The sequence below is a fragment of the Morchella sextelata genome (genome assembly GCF_020137385.1).
Source record: "Morchella sextelata strain SCLS chromosome Unknown scls_2, whole genome shotgun sequence".
In the NCBI taxonomy this organism is placed as follows: domain Eukaryota; kingdom Fungi; phylum Ascomycota; class Pezizomycetes; order Pezizales; family Morchellaceae; genus Morchella; species Morchella sextelata.
Genome location: NW_025408617.1, coordinates 1,693,880 through 1,713,407, shown reverse-complemented (window position 1 = coordinate 1,713,407; position 19,528 = coordinate 1,693,880). Strand labels below are relative to the sequence as shown.

Genomic DNA, 19,528 nt, shown 5'->3' with positions numbered 1-19,528 from the left:
CACCAATTTAACTAGAGTGGTTAACCTATCAATTGGGCGAGATGAGATGATGAGCCATCAAATTTCGAACGGGTTATTTCCGACTCGTCCGTCCGTGTGGCCGAGGTGTGTGCCGCCGTTATTTTTTTGTTTCCTATTCGGCGTTTCTGTTGGTTGAGTTGGTGGGTGCCACAGGGTTCTGGGATGAAAAGAAGAAGATGAGGCCAGGCAAGATGGGATTGGAAGAACGCACGGACACATAGCCGAGACTTGGGGGTGGGATTTGCCTTGAGTTGCTTCTTTTTTTTCTCTCCGCCCAGGCTGCAGGACGCGGAGTCACGTTATCTCCGTATTTATTTGATGTCTTTTGATAACTTCCACGTCGTCCCCCTGTGTTGGGCAGGCGTAAATATTGCGTGCGTGCGTGCGTGAGTTAAACTAAAGTAGAGTACATGTAGTTATCTCATGATGTGCCGAGGTTGATTACTGTTCATGATAGAGTTGTCTGAGATTGGGTCCATGGAGTCTTGGGGTTTTCTTGTCAAGATGGGGTTCCCGAGAGCTGGAACTCAAGAACTCATGAACGCATTATCCATTATCGGGAAGGGAGGGAAGGAAGGAAGGAAGGAAGGGAAGCTTAGAACCAGAGGCCTGGGACGCACGGATTCGTTCGGCGAGGCTTGGAGAAGGAGACGGGTTGGCAGCTGGTCTGGGACAATGCTCATCGTGGAGAGGCCTGTGGGTACGAGTATGATTGCGTGCACTGTTCGTCTGATGCTTCTGTGTGGACAGGACATATTTAGAGAATCAATGCTACTTCAATTGGGGTTTCGTTCGAACCTCAACCTTGCCAATGGCAGTGGCATATGTTAGTTCTTGGGTTTCGCCACTGCAGACTTCACATGCTGACCATCATCATCATCTGTCAAAGAAAAGTTCTCTACGATGTTTAGCTGGGCCAAGATGCACTTAGATACAGGCAGATCAGCTTGAGACTCGAGAGCACTTGTGCCCTTGCTTAGGAGCTGGTTACCTAGCGGACGGCACCACAGCTGACTGATCGTTGGCTTCATCTCCAATCCCGTCCTGTCAAGGCCCAAAGAAGAAAGCATCCCCAGCAAGTTGAACTGGAAAGGGAAAGCCCTTCTCCCAGAGAGCAAGGAGCACCCTGTCCATCTCTCTCTTCTCGGGCGGGCCACCCTCTAACTAGGAACAAGTCGAACCCCTGTTTCTCCCGGGCACTAGCTAGCACCGTGCAGGTTCGCCAAAAATTCTTTTTGTTCGTTTTTTCTCTTCATGTAACCTCTCGACTCCCCTACCTATGATATGGCCCACCATTCATCCCTACAACCATACACACCCACCCCCCCCACGGGATATGGTTAGCGTTAGGAATTACATAGATGGATGTGAGGGATGGGATGGGGGAAGATGAAATAATATTATTTTTTGGCTTCTTTTGGGAAGAGGTGATAGGGAACGCCCCTTTCTCGAAGGCAGCAGATCTCTTTTTTTGCTCAGTGCATTGCATGCATCCCCATCGTCGAGCTTTGGCATCACCGGGAGAGCAGCAGCGAGTACCTACATAGCAGTTTATTCGAACGAGTGAGCGTTCAGAGGGTCCCGGAGAAGGTATTCCATCCATTCGGAATAAACTCGTAGCACAATTGGGATTGGCCTACTGAGGAAACATCATCATCAGCTTGGGGACAGACATCTCAAACCTCCTCCTCCGCCTTTAGTATCGTCATATTGACCTTCCCCCCCCCCCCCCCCCCCCAGCTCCTATCTATCATCTTTTGCCCCCTCCGCCCCCTCCCTCCTACTCACTCCCTCCCTCCCACCCAGTCGTTCTCCCACACGATACTCGCCGCTCCTTTCTACACTCTCCCCCTCCCACTCCTTCAGCCTCCCCCCTCAGCCTCCTCTCGGCCTCCTCACTCTGTAAATACCTTTATTCAGTGGCTCCTGAAACCACTAGCTTTCTCGAAAGCTCCCTCTAATCCCGGACTGCCATCTGCTCTTCCCCAGGGGGGTTGCTGGTACCTTACATACATACTCTACATAGCTAGCTAGGTAGCAAGCCTTCCAGTCCACCTGCTACCTCCAAGTCCATCAATTGCATATTATACCCCTCCCACATCTCAGGCGCGCGTCTGTTTCGAGCGAATAGAACCTGGTGTGTTATCCGTGCTCCTCCGGAAACTCGCTGCTGGCTGTCTGCTTGTCGAGGATCAAACGCTCCTCCGCTTCCCCCTGCAGCCACCCTGCGGTCCGAACTGTAAACATCACTACTATCACTCCAAGTTCCTAACGACGACCACAACCCCACGAAATAAGAGAAACAATATTCCCGAAGCGTAGAGGGTTACAAAGTGGTATGCCGACGCTGCTTTATTCGTCGTTGTTGTTGACGACAGCAACAGCTTAATTGCTACCCTACTACTGAAATAGAAAAATAAAATAAGAGCCACCCCCGAATTCGATTGCAGTTAGTAGACCCAGCCTAGTTTGGAGAGTCTTATTTCACGGACGGACGGGCAGCTACAGAAAAGCTAACGGAGACACAACGGGGGGGAAAGGAACAGGTCCGATCTCCATCCCGTCGCCATCGGGAGGCTGCAGCTTCTCTATTCATTCTACTTCTCGCCCTCTCTCTACTACCACCTACCTCTCTCTCTTTTACTCTCTACCTGGGTCGTCGATAGCTTGTGTTTATTGCTGCTTTCGACAGTTCTTCTCTTGGTTCGAGTCTTGTTTAATTCCCTTTCGACGGCTAGAACGCACCTTCATTTAGTTATTCTTTTTTGCCATCTTTGTTGCACCCCCGAAGTTCAATTGAGTTGAATAGGTAATACAGCAGTTGGCTCTATTGATCTCCCCTTCAATGTACAGATCGACTGATGCATCATGCGAGTAGTTCGTCTCACGTCTGGGACCGGATTGTCATCCAAGCGTTCATCAATTTCTACTATACCGGGACCGTGAACGAAAGGCATCACGACACAATTTTATTCTTTCTTTTAGCTCCGCAACGCCCCCCCTTCGAAAGCTCTGATTTTACGAATAAGAATAAAAAAGATCTGCTGCCTGAATAGAGTAGACTGGATAGCTACATTTCTTAAAATTTCACGAACACGGCCTACTAGAAAAGTTTTTTCTGTTTATATAAATCTCCTTCCCTACCCACCCACCTACCGTCAAGCTTCGACTATCTCAATACACCATTTTTCAACAAGCAGTTCTTGATTGATCTGCTCAGATTAATACCGAACGCTACGCCACAATGGGTGACCACTTGACTGTTGACTACGATTCCGATGAGGAGTATACAGATTATGCCACAGACGCACCTTTACCGACGCCTTCACCCACACCCTTCCGAACGCCCCACCCGTCCCGGCACCACAGTCGGCATGCAACGCCTTCACCCACGCCGTCTGGATACTCGGCCTCCGGCAGTCCTCCGGCTACAAATGGGGGCCGGGCTTCCCCGCTACACCGTATAAACACCGGGCACCAGCAGCACAGCCATCATCACCAACTCGCGTTCGATGAGACAATATCAATTCTCGACCCCCGACGATTCACACCGACACTACATGCCAACCTCGTCGCGGAGATTCTTTCATTACGGCGTGAATTGGAAGCAAAGTCAAATTGGGTCAATACACTAGAAGAGGACCTGCACGAAGCTCGAAATGAACATGAGACGGCAGCAACTAATGCTGTCACGGCGCAACGGGAGGCTAGAGACATCAAGCGTCAGCTGGCAAGGGCCGAGAACGATGATGCCGTGGAGATTGTAGCGAAAGAAAGGGATGAGGCTGTTAATACTGTGGCCGAGCTCAAAAGGCAGGTTGAGCGGTTGACCAAATCAAGGCGTGCAGCTGAAGAGGATGTAGAGCGGATGAAGAAGGAGGCTGAACAAGAGAGGGAGGAGTTTGAAGCTATAAAAAGGGCACTTGAAAGAAAAGTACATGTCGCTGAAGGGCGACTGAAATCTGTTCTGGACGAAGTAGCAGCAACGAATTCTCTGCCACCGCCTCAGCCGCCGCCTCCTGAGATAATAGAGGATCACGAAGATGCAAATCAGTCAGAAATCGAGCAGAGTGATGCAGCTAGTATCCAGGAAAGTATGCGGGATAGCTTCATTGGCCGACCAACTAGCTGGAAGATGGGCGACGACGAGGCAGAGCGATTAGGCATCAGGTTTTCAGTGGCCCCCAACGCTGGAAAGAGCTTGGCAGATGAATTGAATTTTGACGACGATGAGGATGACGAGGAGGGTCTCGAAGAATATGATGAGTACGATGAGGATGACCGCACCGCCGACTTTTCCTTCGCTGAAGACACTGCGATCTCGGCGAATGGGTCAGACAATGGGTTGCAATCCGCAGTAGAGGAGAATGATCAAGAGGAAGAAAACGAAATGACAGCGTATCATGAAATGGGAGTTCAGGTCGACATTGATGACACTCAAGAAATCCAGGAACAAGAGTCAAAAGAAGAACAACAACAACTACACCAAGAATCCGAAAAACAGGTCGAACGCCTTGATATTCTTGGGCTTGAGATTGAAGAGAAGCTCGCCGAGTTGGAGCGAACCTATGTGGAGCTCGACCGAAAGACACAGGAGCTTGACAGCATCTACAATGAAGTTGACAGGGCTCATTACAGGATCGTGGAACTTGAAGAACAGGTCGACAAGATGGACGAGGAAGCCGCTGAAAGGGAGGAGTTTATTTCCAACTTAAAGAGAGATCATGCGGAGGAGATCAAGGCGTTTGAGGTCAGAGGGAAAGAGGTGGAGGAGAAGTGGACAGCATTGCAAGCGCAGGAAATCTCACTCGAAAAGATTATCGAGGAAAGATCTAAGAGTCTTGACGAGCGGGAAGCACTAATCATTGCAGCCTCAACTCCGATTGTCGTCGAAGGCGAGCCAACAGAAATGTCTATTGAGCAAAGGTCAAAGGAGCTTGACGATCGACAAATTGTTATCAACGTACAGAAAGCGAGCCTTGAGGAGCGCGAGAAAATTTTTGAAGAGCAGAAGTTAAGTCTTGAAAAACGGGAAGCATACATTATCGAGCAGGAGGCAGCCATTATCAAGCAGGGTGATACCATTACCCAACGGGGGTCGACGGTTATAGAGCAGCAGACAACCATTATCCAACAGATGCAAAATCTTGTCGATCAGAAGAAAACACTCGATGAGCGCGAATCAAACCTTAACGATCAGAAGGCGGCTTTTGAACAGAAAGGAACAGATCTCGTTGAATGGGAGAGCAAACTTGACACCCAGAAGGTCGCTATCGAAGTGCAGAAGACAATGATTGCCGAGCGGGAGAAGAGCCTTGACGAGCGAAATGCAGCCCTTGATCTTCAGAGGACAACACTTGAAGAGCAAAAGGTAATGTTTGAAGAGCAAAAGTCAACACTCGAAGAACAAAAGGCGGCTCTTGAGGACCAAAAGGCGGCTCTTGAGGACCAAAAGGCGGCTCTTGAGGACCAAAAGGCGGCTCTTGAGGAGCGAGTGACATCCCTTGATGAGCGGGAGGAGGAACTTGATGAACGTGAGGCGGAACTCGACGATCAGGTGACCACCGTCCTCGAGCGGAAGTCAAACCTCGATCGACGAGAGTTAAGTCTTAACGAACGGCATGATGCCCTTCAGGAATGGGAAGGAAATCTCAACGAGGCGGAAATTAACCTCGAGGAAAGAGAGAAAGCATTTGCCGAACGAGAGGCACTTGGTGTTTCATCTCCAATCTCGATCGACGATAAGGCCAAGACGGAAGCTGAAATTGAGGGCAAGGAAAAAGACGGGGAATATGAAGCAAACGAGAGGCGAAAGAGAAGATCTACTGGGGTTTCCCTGATGACTCTTTCCTCCCCGGTTGCAAACACCCCTACTCCGATATACGTATCTTGCGAGTCGCAAACTACCCCATCATACACATCCGTCAAATCGCAAACAAGTCCGCCGTATGTGTCTGTCGAGACCCAGGTCAGCCCTGCGTATGTTTCTACCGAGACTCAAGCTAGGCCCGAATATGTTTCTGTCGACGCACAGGCCAACCCGCTCTATGTATCCGTCGACGCCCAAGCCAGTCCAGTATATATTTCCGTCGAGGCACAAACCGGCTCGCCCTACGTATCCGTCGAGATACAAACAAATCCTCCCTATATTTCTACGGAAGCCCAGACAAGCTCCTCATATGTTTCTACGGAGTGTCAGGCTAGCTCGGAATATGTGTCTGTTGAAGCGCAAACAAGCTCAGACTATGTCTCGACAGAAACACAGTGCAATTCGGAGTATGTCTCTGTCGACATGCAGACTGCATCCCCTCAATGCATTTCTGCTGAGTCTCAAGTTACTCCAATGTATGCAACGACTGAATCACAAACGGAGAAACTTCTTCCACCCCCCATCCCCCCAAGAAAAGGTTCACCAGTCCCACCCATGTCGCCCATCTCCCCTGCTGTTGAAATGCAAACAATAGGAGTCCAAACCGAACCAATGCGGCCACCACCTCTAGCTCGGGTCATCCCAACAATTGCCGTCATTCCTCCTCCGCCCACCCCACCACTACCGCCGCCCCCACCACCTGTTATGAAGAGTGCTTATGCTCAGACAATCGCGAAGCCGCGAACGAGAAGTCGATCAATGCAAACCGAGGAAATCAGACTTGATGAGAGGCTGATGAAGATTGCCCCTCATCTTCATCCATCAGCAATCATGGCAAGCCATCCTCCGGTTCGTCCTGTTCAACTTGAGGATATTCCCCCTAGTCCACCCAAGAAGAGTTCAAGGAGGAGTATGGTCAAACGGTCTTCTACGATGGGTCCCATCTCCGTTACGACTTCAGGAACAACGCCAAGATCAGTGCCAATGGTTGACAGTGGTCATGGATCCGCTTTCTTCAGTTCACCGCCTAGGTCTGGTACCTTTATGCAAAGCCCAGATAAAGAACTCAGTAGACGAAGTTTCGGGTATCCTGATGTGCCTGGCTCTTCTGGGGATGAGTTTTTGGACGATGCTGAGCTCAGCGTCAACGAATTCAAGACTGCACTATCAGCTCCAAAGTCGAAGAAGCCTAAATCTACACCGCATGTGAATCTCAACAAACCCTCACCTGTCGAAACATCAGCTCCAAAGCCAGGAGGTGGTCTTCAGAGGAAGGGTGCTACTATCCGGAAGACAGCACTGATTTCCAGCGGTTCCCAGGCTCATAACCGTCCCAGAAGTCCAAGTTTCGAGAGCAATCGCAACAGTGAAAGTGGCGGCACAAAGATTGGGCCGCCCTTCCCCGTGCCAGCTCGTCATAGCTCTAGGAAACCCGGTGGCTATGGGAGTCACCCTCGCAACGAAAGTCCTACGCCAATGCCAATTGGGTTTTCTAGAAGACCAACTCAGCCTAGGCATCAGAGGGAGCCCTCAGTCCAGTCGATACGAAAGGTCAGATCTGCAACTGCTTTGCCAAGTTTGAGAACTTCAAACGGCAGAAACCGATCACCGCCGCCCTTGAGCGCCTCATCCATTGCTCCTGATAGCCCCATTTTGCCTTTCCGTAGGGACGAGATACGTGCGTCCGCGTTTGAGAGGCCAAAACATGGCTCTATTAAACACAAGCGCGTGGAGAGCATAACTACCTCAGCATCAGCGACTACCAACGGCAACGCCTCTGTTGGCAGTACTATTCAACAAACTAGTGTTGTAGATGCAATTGCACAGACTATGGTTGGAGAGTGGATGTGGAAGTATGTTCGACGCAGGAAATCCTTTGGTGTTGCCGAATCCCCACAAAACGACGATTCTGCAGGTGGACAACGTCACAAAAGGTGGGTATGGCTCGCCCCGTATGAACGAGCCGTCATGTGGTCCAGTCGCCAACCCACGAGCGGAAACGCCCTACTCGGGAAGAGTGGCAGAAAACGTAAGCCATCAATCCTCCAATCCCCCGCCGGCCTCAACCGCGCTCTGGACAAAGTACTGACCAGCAAAGTCCCGATTCAATCGGTTCTGGACGTGAAGGACGAAACACCCCTGCCAAAAGGCGCGGATCCATCGAAGCCCCTGTTCAATCGTAGCATCTTGATCCTTACCCCAGCAAGGGCGTTGAAATTCACCGCTCCGAATAAGGAAAGGCATTATGTTTGGTTGACGGCATTGAGCTTCTTATCACACTCGCCGCAAGGGAGTGAAGGATTATTAGCTCTGCCGCCGCCAATGCCATTTGAATATGAGCAGGTACAGCACCAACAGCCCTCAGCCCCAGCGAGGCCTCCTATCCCACCGATCCCGATGCACCGCGATACACCGTTCCACCCTGTCCGCGACTCCATTCGCCTTGCGAAGGGGAAGTCCCGACAGAAGGCGGCAAAGGTCAATGGATTCCCCCCACGCAACGACTCCATCCTTGAAGTTGAAAGCATCAGGAGCGTTGGGTCCTCCACTGCTGAGCCCCCGAGCATTCCTCGTTTCCCGGGTCAACACACTCGGAAGCGGAGCAGCTCTGCAGTACGCCCTGGAACCCATCGTTCTATCAGCAATGGATATGATCCAGCTATGCTCTCATCTTTTGGCGGCAGTAACACTGCAGACTACTATGGTGCTCCCTTAATGGGCGTTGGCGGTATCGGCATCGTTACCGGCAATTCGTTGCTTTCAGGTCACCCTAACCCTCCTTTGGGTAACTGGGATAATGGACCAGTTGGAACCGTGCGCATGGAGGCTTTTGTTGAGAGGCCGAGGTATGACTATGATGATGAAGAGGAGTATGGGTCTAGGCTCAGACGTGACCGCCGCAGCTCTAGACAGAGTCACTGGAGCGGTAGCGTTGACTATGCTGGATCTCCAGGCCTAGGCCCAGCAAGTAATGACGAAGGTTTCTGGAGGGGAGATGATCCTTTTAGTGGGTTTTAATTGTGGTAGTAATTGTAAAAGTTAATGTGTTGTAGGAGTGTCAGGAGCTAAGTGCCCCACGGATAAACGAAGTGTACTATACCGGTGTTTGTTTCTTTTAGTATTGTTACATGGCGATACCTTTATACGTTTGTTTTTGGGCATAGATGATGCTCATATTTTCCGGTACTTGAGGTTCTTCATCTCTTCTTTCTCATCTCTTCCTTTTTCTCTCTATTTCTTTATAAATGATCTCTTTCTTTCTTTTGTAAACTGGGGGCTTCTTTTTTGGGCGCGACACGGGAGATTGGTTAGTGCTCTCAACGAGCTGGCAGTTTTTTGTTTGTAGTTGTCTCTTGCGTTTCTCATGACGGGGTTTTGCTTTGCGTTTTTTTCTCTCTATGGTATTTCAAAAAAGACAGGAGTTCTTTTCTCTTTTTCATCTTTCGCTTTTTTTCTTCATATCCATTTGTTTGCTTTTTATCATGATATTAATGGCGATCATATTCATACAGTTAGGCAGGCTAGGGAAGGGAAGGATGGTAGGGTTTTGGGGAGGGTATGTAGTTTACATTTAGTCATCCTTTTGATTTTTTTTTCTTCCATTTCTTTCTATTCTTCTTCGTTCTTGTATCATCATGAGTCCTTTTTTCTTGGTGGCATGTGCTTTGGGGGGCGGGGGGATAAATTCTTGTAATTTTTACTCGTAGTATCGTAACCAGTAACCAGTGGGAGAGTAATCTGGTTTCTAGATTCTGGCCTGCCGGGGTGGTGTATGTATTTCGTAGATGCAATTCACGTATATATTTTTGACTGTTATGGAAATGTTGTTTGCTAATAGTGCGTGCTGCTTCTGTGCTCGTTTTGATGTGAGGTGATATGCTGGCTTGGCGGTAGGAGACGTCCTGCGCCCTGTTTGGTGAGCATGGAAAACGACGTCGATAGCTTCATGGATTGCAGCGTGCTAGGAAGAAGACTCAAATGGTCTACTAGTATAGGTTGGGTTTAAGACACCAGTGACAGTCCGGCGACTCAAAGCTAAGTGGGGAGGCTACTCCAGGTATTTCCCCGGGCTTCGAGTACGCTACAACCATCATACCACGTTGAGGCGGCACTCATAGTGTGAACAGCACTTTTTTCCGTGTTTTTTTTTTTTAGTAAAGGGGGGACTCAACCAATAAACTTAGACTTCATAAAAAAGGCCCAAAACTCCAGTCAATCTCATCCTCTTCAGCTCCGCGATCACCGTCTTGAAAGTGGGCCTGTTGAAAGTCGGATCGCGGAAGGAGGATCGGAGATTGTGTGGTTGAGGGGCCAGTGAGAGTGGGAGGTGGGAGGTTGCCCTTGGATCCTTCTTGTGCTTATGGATGGCCTTGGCGCACCCAATCACAAAGTATAATTTCTGTCGAGTGATAGCCCATGACGCATCGTAATTCACAACACAACAACATCCCCCGCCATTTCCGTCACCCCCATCTCCATACGAAGCGAGAACCCCCGCGGGAAAGAATCCTACTAGCCCCCTCGATATATATATCATCTCCGTCGGCCTTTGTCGGTGTGCAGAAAAATCCAGGTGGACCGAGACACCTACAACTAGCTACATGTAGCTCAAGCAGTTCGGATGGTGTTAAATCATCGTCAGGTAAATCCAGTAAACTTATATCCGAAGATATTGCCCGTGGTGATTCACTGAAATTTTAATTTACGGAAATGGTCTAAAATGACACAGTTTCCGGTAGGCGTGCTCTACAATAGCACACGATGAAAGATAACACAGTTCGCCATAATAAAAATTATGGATGGCCGAGCATTGACATCGAAGGGTTAGGGGTTCTGCTCCATCTTGGCACACTGCCAAGCTCAAGTATCACTTCCAGCGCAGTATCAACCATGGGCGGGTGGTCTAGTGGTTAGACTGCTCGTCAGGTTAGACACCGAGTGTTTACCCAGGATACACATGCAAGGTCCTGGGTTCAAACCAGGGGTGGGGGTAGTAGCGCTCTCTAATAATGAGTCGCTGCAGTACCTTTTGTTCCTTCCTTCCTTCTTTTTTTATTTGTAGTGAAATAAATTAGGAAGCTATTTGATTTTGATTTCTCTAGAGGAGAAAGAGGCTTTGCCTGATGTTTTTGTGCTCTCGGCGTGAGGTCGAGCAGACTCTTCTCTATTTTAAATCACAGCGAATTACGGCATTTTGCATCATGTGTTATTTTAGAGCACGTATACCGAAAACTGTGTCATTTTAGACCTTTCCCGTAAATATAAGGTTTTTTATATCACTTCAAATCTCAGTAAGTAAGAGATAGTGCTGTGAGGAGATCCTGGGCTCGAATCCCAAGTGCAGAGGCATCCCCATACCATCTGCGGACAGGAAACTCGGTGCAGTAGCCCAAATGACTGCCCCAGGCCAGCTGAGCCTACCCAATAGTAACAGGACCCGCGCGTTACTTTGGCCGCATAGATAAATTGGCCAGTTCCCGACGAGGAGTGGTGAGCTTTGTAGTGGTTAAGCCATATATCGACAAGAACCTCCATGATCAACGGCGAGCGGAAGAAAGAGAAGGGACCACGGGGCCAATATCAGAGGTCTAATTCTCAATGGCAAGGACCAACTCTTGATTTTACCCCTCGTCTCGTAAAATAGCTCTGGTCTACTACGTGTAGGTGCAAGCGAGTGGTCATTGGTTTTGCGTCACCATTTATCACTCGGTCTATACTCCCGGTCTCTGGGGCCAACTACAATGTATAAAAGATTAAAATCCATTGAAAATCTCTAATTATAACAATATAAACCCTAAAGCCCAAAGAAAACCATATCCTACTCCCGCTTCATAAAAAACAAACAAAACAATCAAAAGCACTACAAATACATACTCCAAAACACAACCTCCTCACTCCCGGCCTCTCTCCTCACCATGCACCGGCACCAACTTCACCCCACCAAAGCTCCACCCACCAACCCACTGCCTCTCCTTCTCAAACACCTTATTGATGACGACCCCCACCTCGCCCTCCAGACCCACCCTCATCTCCACATCGCCCCGAATCTCAAACCACCCCTTGCCCTCGCGCGAGCCCCACATATCCTCATCGATTCTCACTCGCACCGCATCCGGGTGCAGAATGACGGACCCGATGTCGGCCGATATGACGGGGTCCACGTAGCGGTGCACAAACGTCTTCGCATCGTACGGCCTGCCCGCCGAGAAGATGAGGTTGACGGGCGGCTCGGCGTCGTGGCCGGCGGCAGCGCTGGTCGAGATGCCCTTGCCGGCCTCGGGCCATGCGTGGTGGAAGTTGCGGACCTGCGGGGAGTCGACGGGGCTCTTTGGGTCCTGCGTGTACAGGCAGATGACGAAGCGGACGCTGTAGCGGCCCTGCGGGACGTTTGTGATGAGCGTGCGGAGGCAGATGCCCTCGGCGCGGACGCAGGTGATGACCTGGGCCTCGCTCCTGTTGCCGTCGCCGTCGAGGTCGATCTCGACGGGGATGGTGGGGCCCTCGACGGACAGGCGCTTCAGCTTCTTTTCCTGCTCGCTGTTGCGGTTGGGGTTCATGCCGAGCGGGTAGCCGGTCTTCAGGTCGAGGTTCTCCATGAGCCAGCAGGGGACACCCGGGTTTGCGGGGTCCCGGGTGTTGAACCCATCGCCCTTGAGGCCGACGGTGAAGCGCCCGGCGGAGCATTCGATCACTTTGGGGCCGGCTGAGAGGCGGGCGAGTGTGTTTGAGAGCTTTCGGCAGCGGATCTTTTGGTCGGGGTCTTCCATGTAGCGGCGGGATGCGCTGGCCATCTCGTCCTCGCGCATCCATTGCTCGAGCGAGATGTCGCCCATGCCGGTGTCGACGTCCCAGCGGTAGTACTCGGTTTCGGTGCCTCTGTACATCCTCTGCACTTCGTTGTCGACTCGGGTGGTGCTGGTGGCCATCTGCAGGATTGCGCCGGCGACTGAGAGATCATCGTGAAGCCCGAACGGGAGCCATCCGTTGTTGTTTTGCACACTCGGGATTGTCTGCAGGCCCGTCCCAATGCTGACAACACAGCCAACTGACCTCCCTTCCCAGATGGACTTGGCCTGGCTATCAATCTCAACACAGGGAGAGTTGTACCCAAGGCCACCGTCGATATACGTGATCTTGGGGCAGCCAAAGGAGATCTCCTCAAAGAAAGTGGGCGCTGCTGAGGTGGCGCGAAGAGCCTGCCAGATCTTTGTTGGATCGTTGGGATCACTGGTAAGGAAGAGCCTGGGAACCCCAACAGCATGTTTATACACTGCGACCACCAAGCCGTGGCAGCCAGTCTCTGCTGTGGGCTCTTCGACAGAAGTAGCGGGAGCGGTTATCTTGGAGACGGTTGGTTCGGGCTGTTGAGGAATTGCGAGGCCAGTGCTCTTACGGCCTTTTAGTAATGACAGAGACCGTCTCGCTCCTCCCGCAGTAGGAGAGGTCGACATTCTGTTTAGACTAAAACGGTTCTTCTTCTTATTTTCTATGATCTCTTGGACTTTACCGCCTTCCATAACCTCCATTTTGGGCATATTCCCCGTCGAAATTCGACGAGAACCGTTGCCGCCATAAGCAAACATTCTTTCCTGCTCCTCCTCCTTCAGCGATAGTGTCTCGTCCCACATCCTCTCCTCGGGATCAAAGCCATATTCCTTCAGAACATCCTTGATGGCCTTCTCCAGCACGTCTCCAGAGAATCTTGTGGGTGCAAATAGTCTCAATTTCATGCCCAGAACGTTCACACATCTATCGTTCTTGAAGACTTTCTCGGCCAGCGAGGTGTAGATCTTGATGCATGTTGGCACATCGAGGCGGAGCCGGGAGAGGAGAATTGCAATTATTCCTCCGGTCGAGGTACCTCCAATGAGGTCGAAATAGTCGCAGGGCTTGAGCGGCGTGTTGTCTTTGGGGGAGCGGAGATTGAGTTTCTTCTCGCTGTTGGAGACCTCAGTCATTATATCTTGGAGAATGAGGAGGGAACTGAGGCCGCGGACCCCGCCACCATCAAGAGAGAGGAGACGGAGTGGGGGCAGATGGGAGCTAGACATTATCTTGCGATTGTCGAAAGGAAATCTAGTAGTAGTGTGAAAGAGATATAAAGGTAAGTTGTTAGAGGTGTTTTCTTTCGAAATAAAGAATGCAGACTAAGGAAAAGCCGAAGCTAACAGTGTTTATATAGAAGTGCGGGAACAGAATAAAGATATAAGAGCCGAGAATTTATGTATGTAAGAAATTAGACGAAAAGATCCTGATCAGCACCGGTCGACGGCAGTGACACTTGAAGCCTGTGAGTATGAGTATGTACAATACGTGAGATGATGCTGCTTACTTACTATACAGCCTACTCAGAAATATCGTGAACCTAGTTAAATGCTCATCAGTACTCTAATTGGAAGTTTATATTCCCTGCACAGCCGTAGATGAAAACCTACTAATGCAATGCTGATTACTTCTTATAGCGATAGGAATGTGGCGCTTATTCTTCTGAGCCAGGATCAGCGTCATCCGCTGCATTCACGGACGAGCAAGGCATCTTTGTCCCATCGTAGCTTTTCAAACGGCGGTTTTCTCATTGGCAGTTTCAAAAGTTCGAAATAATTTGCGATGGAAAGCAAGAAATTTGGCGCTGCGCTCCTGGCTATTGGCTCAACCGTAATTGAGGCGCTAATTATGGCGTGAAGGGCGCATAATTAATTAGTTATTTAGACAGGCATCCGCTTAGGTACTCTACCGTGGTTAAGAACTTACATGTACCTATTATTATGTACTCGGAGTGGCCAAGACATTGGGACGAGTGGGCGGTGGTGGCCCTGCATGCCTTGCTTCGGCTCGCAAGCGATCAAGGCAAGGGAGCTTATGCCGTGCCACTCTTAATCTTGGAGATACGTAGAGAGCCAATTCCGCGGCTATGTAGTACATAAAGGCACTACTCTTAGATAGAGTAGTATAGGAGGCGAGTATGCATATATGTGCGAAGTGAGATTCTATATAATACGGGCTCGGAGACGAGTGTCCTAAATCACTTGATTGCAATTGACTGTTCTTTTTGTGCGGCATCATTAACCCGGGTCGTAAGGTGAAGAATCAAGATCAAGCAGACAAGATCATAAGAAACGACGCTGAGGCCTTGATATACTGGTTTTGAGACGTACAAAAGGTTTCTTTTTTCTATGTTTCGGATCCTGCAGTTATTCACTTGTATTTCTCTGACGTTTGTGGACGCGACAGATATTGCATGCCATACAAAAATACGCCAAGCTCATGATTTTGGGTGTATGCAATAATGGCCCAGTTCAAAAACGTCAGCGAAATACTAGTATGACCGCCTGCAGGCTGCAGCACATATTGAAGGGCAATATGTACTCACTTCTGTGAAGCTAACAGACTTGCTTCTTTCCGGCAACTCCCACGGGAGTGTCCTGGCTTGATCTCAATTCACGGAGGTGACTTTCCTTTCTTTTTGTAAAACATAAGCAAGATACATATTGATAGGCATCTGTGGAATATTTCGCACTTGGAATGTTCAGAGGTGTTGGGGTGGGATGATGTCCCATGACTTTGAGTTCTGAAGTTGCAATTGCCCCATTGATGTCATCGGTTTTCAACTCTTTATCGGCGTCAACGGTATCCCTGTGTGATTCACGAAAGAGAGACAATAACAGATGGGATGGATAGACGCAACTGTGTGTGTCAAGGAGAAGAGGAATGGGAGTAGAGTATGTACGGGACAGGAGTGGGATGTATTTGAATACACATATGTACTCTATCCATCCCGCATACGTCCACCACAACCTTCTATGCACCTGCCTCGTGTCCAATCAAATTCGTCCCAGGATACTCTAACTACACGCACATCTAAAAGCCAAACCCGCCCAAGCTCATGACCATGCCCCCCGCCTCTCCCAGCGCAAAATCACACGACGCCGCAAAGTACCCATCAAGCTCCCTGTTCAGCACCGGTGCCAAGAGCGCCGCAAGCCGGCGGTTGCCTCTCAGGAGCGAATTGAGATCGCCCGGCGAGCAGAGGTGCGAGGCGATGAGGAGTATGACCTCGTTGGGTAGGTTTAGTAGCACTGTCATGATATAAGACGTATGTGTGCGGTTTATATAGAGTATATATGCTGTATATAGGCACGTATAACTCTACGGGCCATATATATGGGCGTGTGTACAGTGCGGGCACTGATCGTGGGGGGATGCGGGGCAATTTATACGATAGGCTGTTACACTTAGGATTGACTCCGTATCGTAAGCCGAGACTTATCGTCTAGGATAAAGCACGGTGCGGGTATTGATAATGGGGGAAATGTCATGAATAATATGATCAGGGTTAGGTTGGGTCATGCGAAGTCACTCGTAGATACTTGGTACAGATACCCATGATTCGTTAAAGAAGCGTAGATGGATACATAGATCCTATGTGTAGTTTTTGAAACTAAGAGTGTTATAGGATGTATGACCTTGCATATCAAGTACACGGATATATATGTGGATGTCTAATTACTACATGTAATCTATAACTACATGTATCTAAACACCATTAACATTACAAAATAATTCGCAACTACATGTAATCGCATGCGCAACAAGTCAAAATCGCATGAGTTAGAAAATTCGTGGGGGTATATTAGGATATTGACAAAAGAAAACTAAATGAACTAGTAGTGCCTTCTGTAAACAGTCCCATTAGACCAAACTTTGGTTATGACATCCTTCCAGAGGTTACTACTATCCCTAAAATAATCTTTACTCATTTGACCCCTAAAGTTCGCGGGAGTGTAGATAAAGTCCAGCGGAGTATCTAAGTCGTCCCTACCGAACGAATTCATAAGATTAACACCGCCCGCACTCCTAAATGGTGGAATATCTAGTGGCCCTGGAAGGAATTCGCTCCACTCAGCGGCTTTTTCGGGGTTATTTGGGAGCGCAAAATCTTGAGCGTATGTCTTGAGAGTTGAAAACGCAGCGTAAAGACTCCTGTATGTAGATTTTCATTATTAGCTTGTACCTTTATTAATAGGAATAGGATACATGCTTACCCTTCGGTTCCACCAAGCATTTGCATTGGGCCTGATTGCGGCCGGCCGCCATAAGCAACGGTGCGAACTCCAACCTGTGTCATTAATTCCACAAAGTACGAGCATGTAGATGCGCAAAGTCCGTCGCCAACCTTGATTCGCAGTAGATTATTAGTCTTCATCATGATGATAAGGAAATGGACAGAGTCTTTACAATAATTATATCATTAGCAGTCCAGGGAGATGTAGAGTTGCTCATCATATCTCCATTAGTCACAGTAAAGTTCATCGCAAAGGCTTCCTTATCTCTTATGTTCCACCTTGAATAGTTCGTAAAAGTATCTCCATAGTTTTCGATAGGTCCGTAAAGCTCCTCCCAGTTTCGATAGGGCGTGCCATTAATATCATCCATGTAGTAGTATGCGAAAGGAATCGCCCGAAAGTCCCGCCTCTCCTCTTCGGTCAATGAAGAATTGTTGATCTGATCGGAAACAACCTCAAGGAAGACCTTTGCAGCAGGATGCGCACGCATGTTTAATGCGATGAAGGGATCCACGTTGGGGAAAAACTGCTTGAACATTTCATATGCCAGGACGATATTGCCACCCCCGTTTCCACTAACATCAAAAATGATGTGAGCAATCCCCTTTTCTCGGAACCTACTAATTATTGTTTTTGCTGAATTCTGGAATACACGGCCTTGAGATTCAAAGCCCGCAAACGTATGGATTGCTATGATGCCGGTTTTATCAATGTTGTAAGCGCTGATACTACCATCTTGCGCGACATATAGAGGGGTCTTGGGATAGCCTTGTATATATTCAGGAGCCGGAGTCGGATCTGAAGTCGGAGACGTTGTTGGGGTTGATACCGAAGCTGGTGTGGATGTCGCTGTTGGCTTTAGACAGTTTTTATACAAATCTTCCCCATTAGTTATTCCGGTGAAGTTGCCGGAGACATAAGCTTGCCACTGGACGGTCTTTTTGGTGCCATTTTCGAAAGTAAGTTTGACGCTGTCTCCTAGATACAGTGGGCTCGCGTAAAATGCTCCAGGGGAAAAGCCATCCTTATTGCGTGCGAAGAGCGAGTTCCATCTTGCATCAGGATCAGAAAAGAGCTGATCGTTCGTTTCGATCCAATCAGACAGATACTGAAGAACGGGTACGCCATCAATCTGAGAAATTGCCGAGATGTTATAAGTATGGCTGATATTGAGATTGAGTTTCTCCTCAATTTCATTATATTCTACCATATTCTTTAGTCAATCATGCATAGGTGGGTGATATAGTCCGAGCATACCATATATTTTAGGGACAACATCTTCCGGGGAGTCGGTCAACGCGACTATATAGAAGTCACGCACGAAATAGAATGTACCCTCCAGGCATTGGCTTTGCCAGTTCAAGTGACCGTCATGCGCCCTGCGTATCAACACCCTGATGGCAGCCTCAAACTCATAGTGGTTTGCATATCCACCGCTTTCAGCAGTCTCGGAGATCTCATCGAGCCCTTTCATAAGATCAACAGGCTCAACCCCGTAAGACGTTTTAGGAGGGTTTGCAAGAAATGCTAGTGTTGACTGGAACTGAAGGTAGTTTTTGAATTGTTTAATGAAGGACACGCCAATTGTGGCGTTAAAAGGCATCGAAATCAGACAATTGTAGGCAACGCTTGCCGGAACATAATCTAATACTCCATGTTAACACAAATGTAGGATTAACCTGATAAGCTATGCTGGAACATACATGAGCTTGCAGACAAATTTGCAACCTCCTGACAAGGAGATGAAGATATTTGCCCTGCTGTAGAGTTTGGGGCTATCGATCCTGGCGTGGACTCCTGTCGTCGAACATGTCTGTAAAGGTGTTCGTTTGGAAAACCAGGGAAAGACTGGGATGATAATGACACAAGGGCCAAAAAGAGAGTAAAAGGAGTGAAACGCATATTGCTGACTTGATTTTCCTCACAGAGGATGAAGGTGCTTGGTGATTATTCGGACTCTCGAGGAAAACAGTGCAGTTAAATAATACTGCGTAAGAAACCGCACGCACCACGGAAAGACATTCCCCAAAAGCTTTACCTCATAATCCCAGCCAAGGTACTCTGTGGTTCGCTCCGGCCAGCTTCTAAGCCGCCCGCCTACCATTAAGATCTACGAGCACAACTTTCTACATGAGCATGGGGCTGAGGGCTAGAGCTGTATGTAGAAACGTAAAAAGCGATTTATAATTGTCGTTGAACCCCTGGAATTCCTCACCACTTAGAGGAGCGAGACGCCCATCTGCGCAGACATTTGCCTGTCTCATCCCCACAGAAGCAACGACAAACGACGGATGTCAGGTACCTTTTCATCGCTAGGCCGAACGAACCTGTTCACACGACCGCCAAATTGCTTGCTTCTGTTGCACTCGTGGCAGATACGAGTCTGAACCTGAGAAGGCCTTCAACTGGCTAGAATATCTGGGTTTATGTTGGCAAATAGTCAACACCTGCGTCGAAGATATTTTCGCGGTTCTTGGGTGCAATTCGTGGGCAAGAATGACTGGCAGCTTGATCTACCTGAACCCACCTAGATGGTAAACGTCCCATCCCTTTCACGCTCGCTAATGGAAGCGGG

The 19,528-nt window shown here is 49.0% G+C and overlaps 5 protein-coding genes across 5 annotated transcripts; 2 read left to right on the top strand and 3 right to left on the bottom strand.

Annotated features, from left to right (window-relative positions):
* Positions 1–525: 525 nt before the first annotated feature.
* Positions 526–717, top strand: H6S33_005707 (uncharacterized protein; the record flags this gene model as incomplete). Its single annotated transcript, XM_044837083.1, has 1 exon — positions 526–717. A coding segment is annotated over one exon (192 nt), but the record flags the coding sequence as incomplete, so codon positions are not given.
* Positions 718–3,265: 2,548 nt separating this feature from the next.
* H6S33_005706 (uncharacterized protein) lies at positions 3,266–8,908 on the top strand (the record flags this gene model as incomplete). The annotated part of the gene is made up of 2 exons (XM_044837082.1): positions 3,266–7,919; positions 7,989–8,908. The coding sequence occupies 2 exons, from the start codon at positions 3,266–3,268 to the stop codon at positions 8,906–8,908; spliced, it is 5,574 nt and encodes a 1,857-aa protein (XP_044699015.1).
* Positions 8,909–11,781: 2,873 nt separating this feature from the next.
* On the bottom strand, positions 11,782–13,941 carry H6S33_005705 (uncharacterized protein; the record flags this gene model as incomplete). The annotated part of the gene is made up of 1 exon (XM_044837080.1): positions 11,782–13,941. One exon carries the CDS (start codon positions 13,939–13,941, stop codon positions 11,782–11,784), a length of 2,160 nt encoding a protein of 719 aa, XP_044699014.1.
* Positions 13,942–15,748: 1,807 nt separating this feature from the next.
* H6S33_005704 (uncharacterized protein) lies at positions 15,749–15,973 on the bottom strand (the record flags this gene model as incomplete). Its single annotated transcript, XM_044837079.1, has 1 exon — positions 15,749–15,973. One exon carries the CDS (start codon positions 15,971–15,973, stop codon positions 15,749–15,751), a length of 225 nt encoding a protein of 74 aa, XP_044699013.1.
* A 578-nt stretch (positions 15,974–16,551) lies between these two features.
* H6S33_005703 (uncharacterized protein) lies at positions 16,552–18,556 on the bottom strand (the record flags this gene model as incomplete). Its single annotated transcript, XM_044837078.1, has 4 exons — positions 16,552–16,870; positions 16,933–17,063; positions 17,126–18,156; positions 18,211–18,556. 4 exons carry the CDS (start codon positions 18,554–18,556, stop codon positions 16,552–16,554), a joined length of 1,827 nt encoding a protein of 608 aa, XP_044699012.1.
* Between the last annotated feature and the right edge of the window lie 972 nt (positions 18,557–19,528).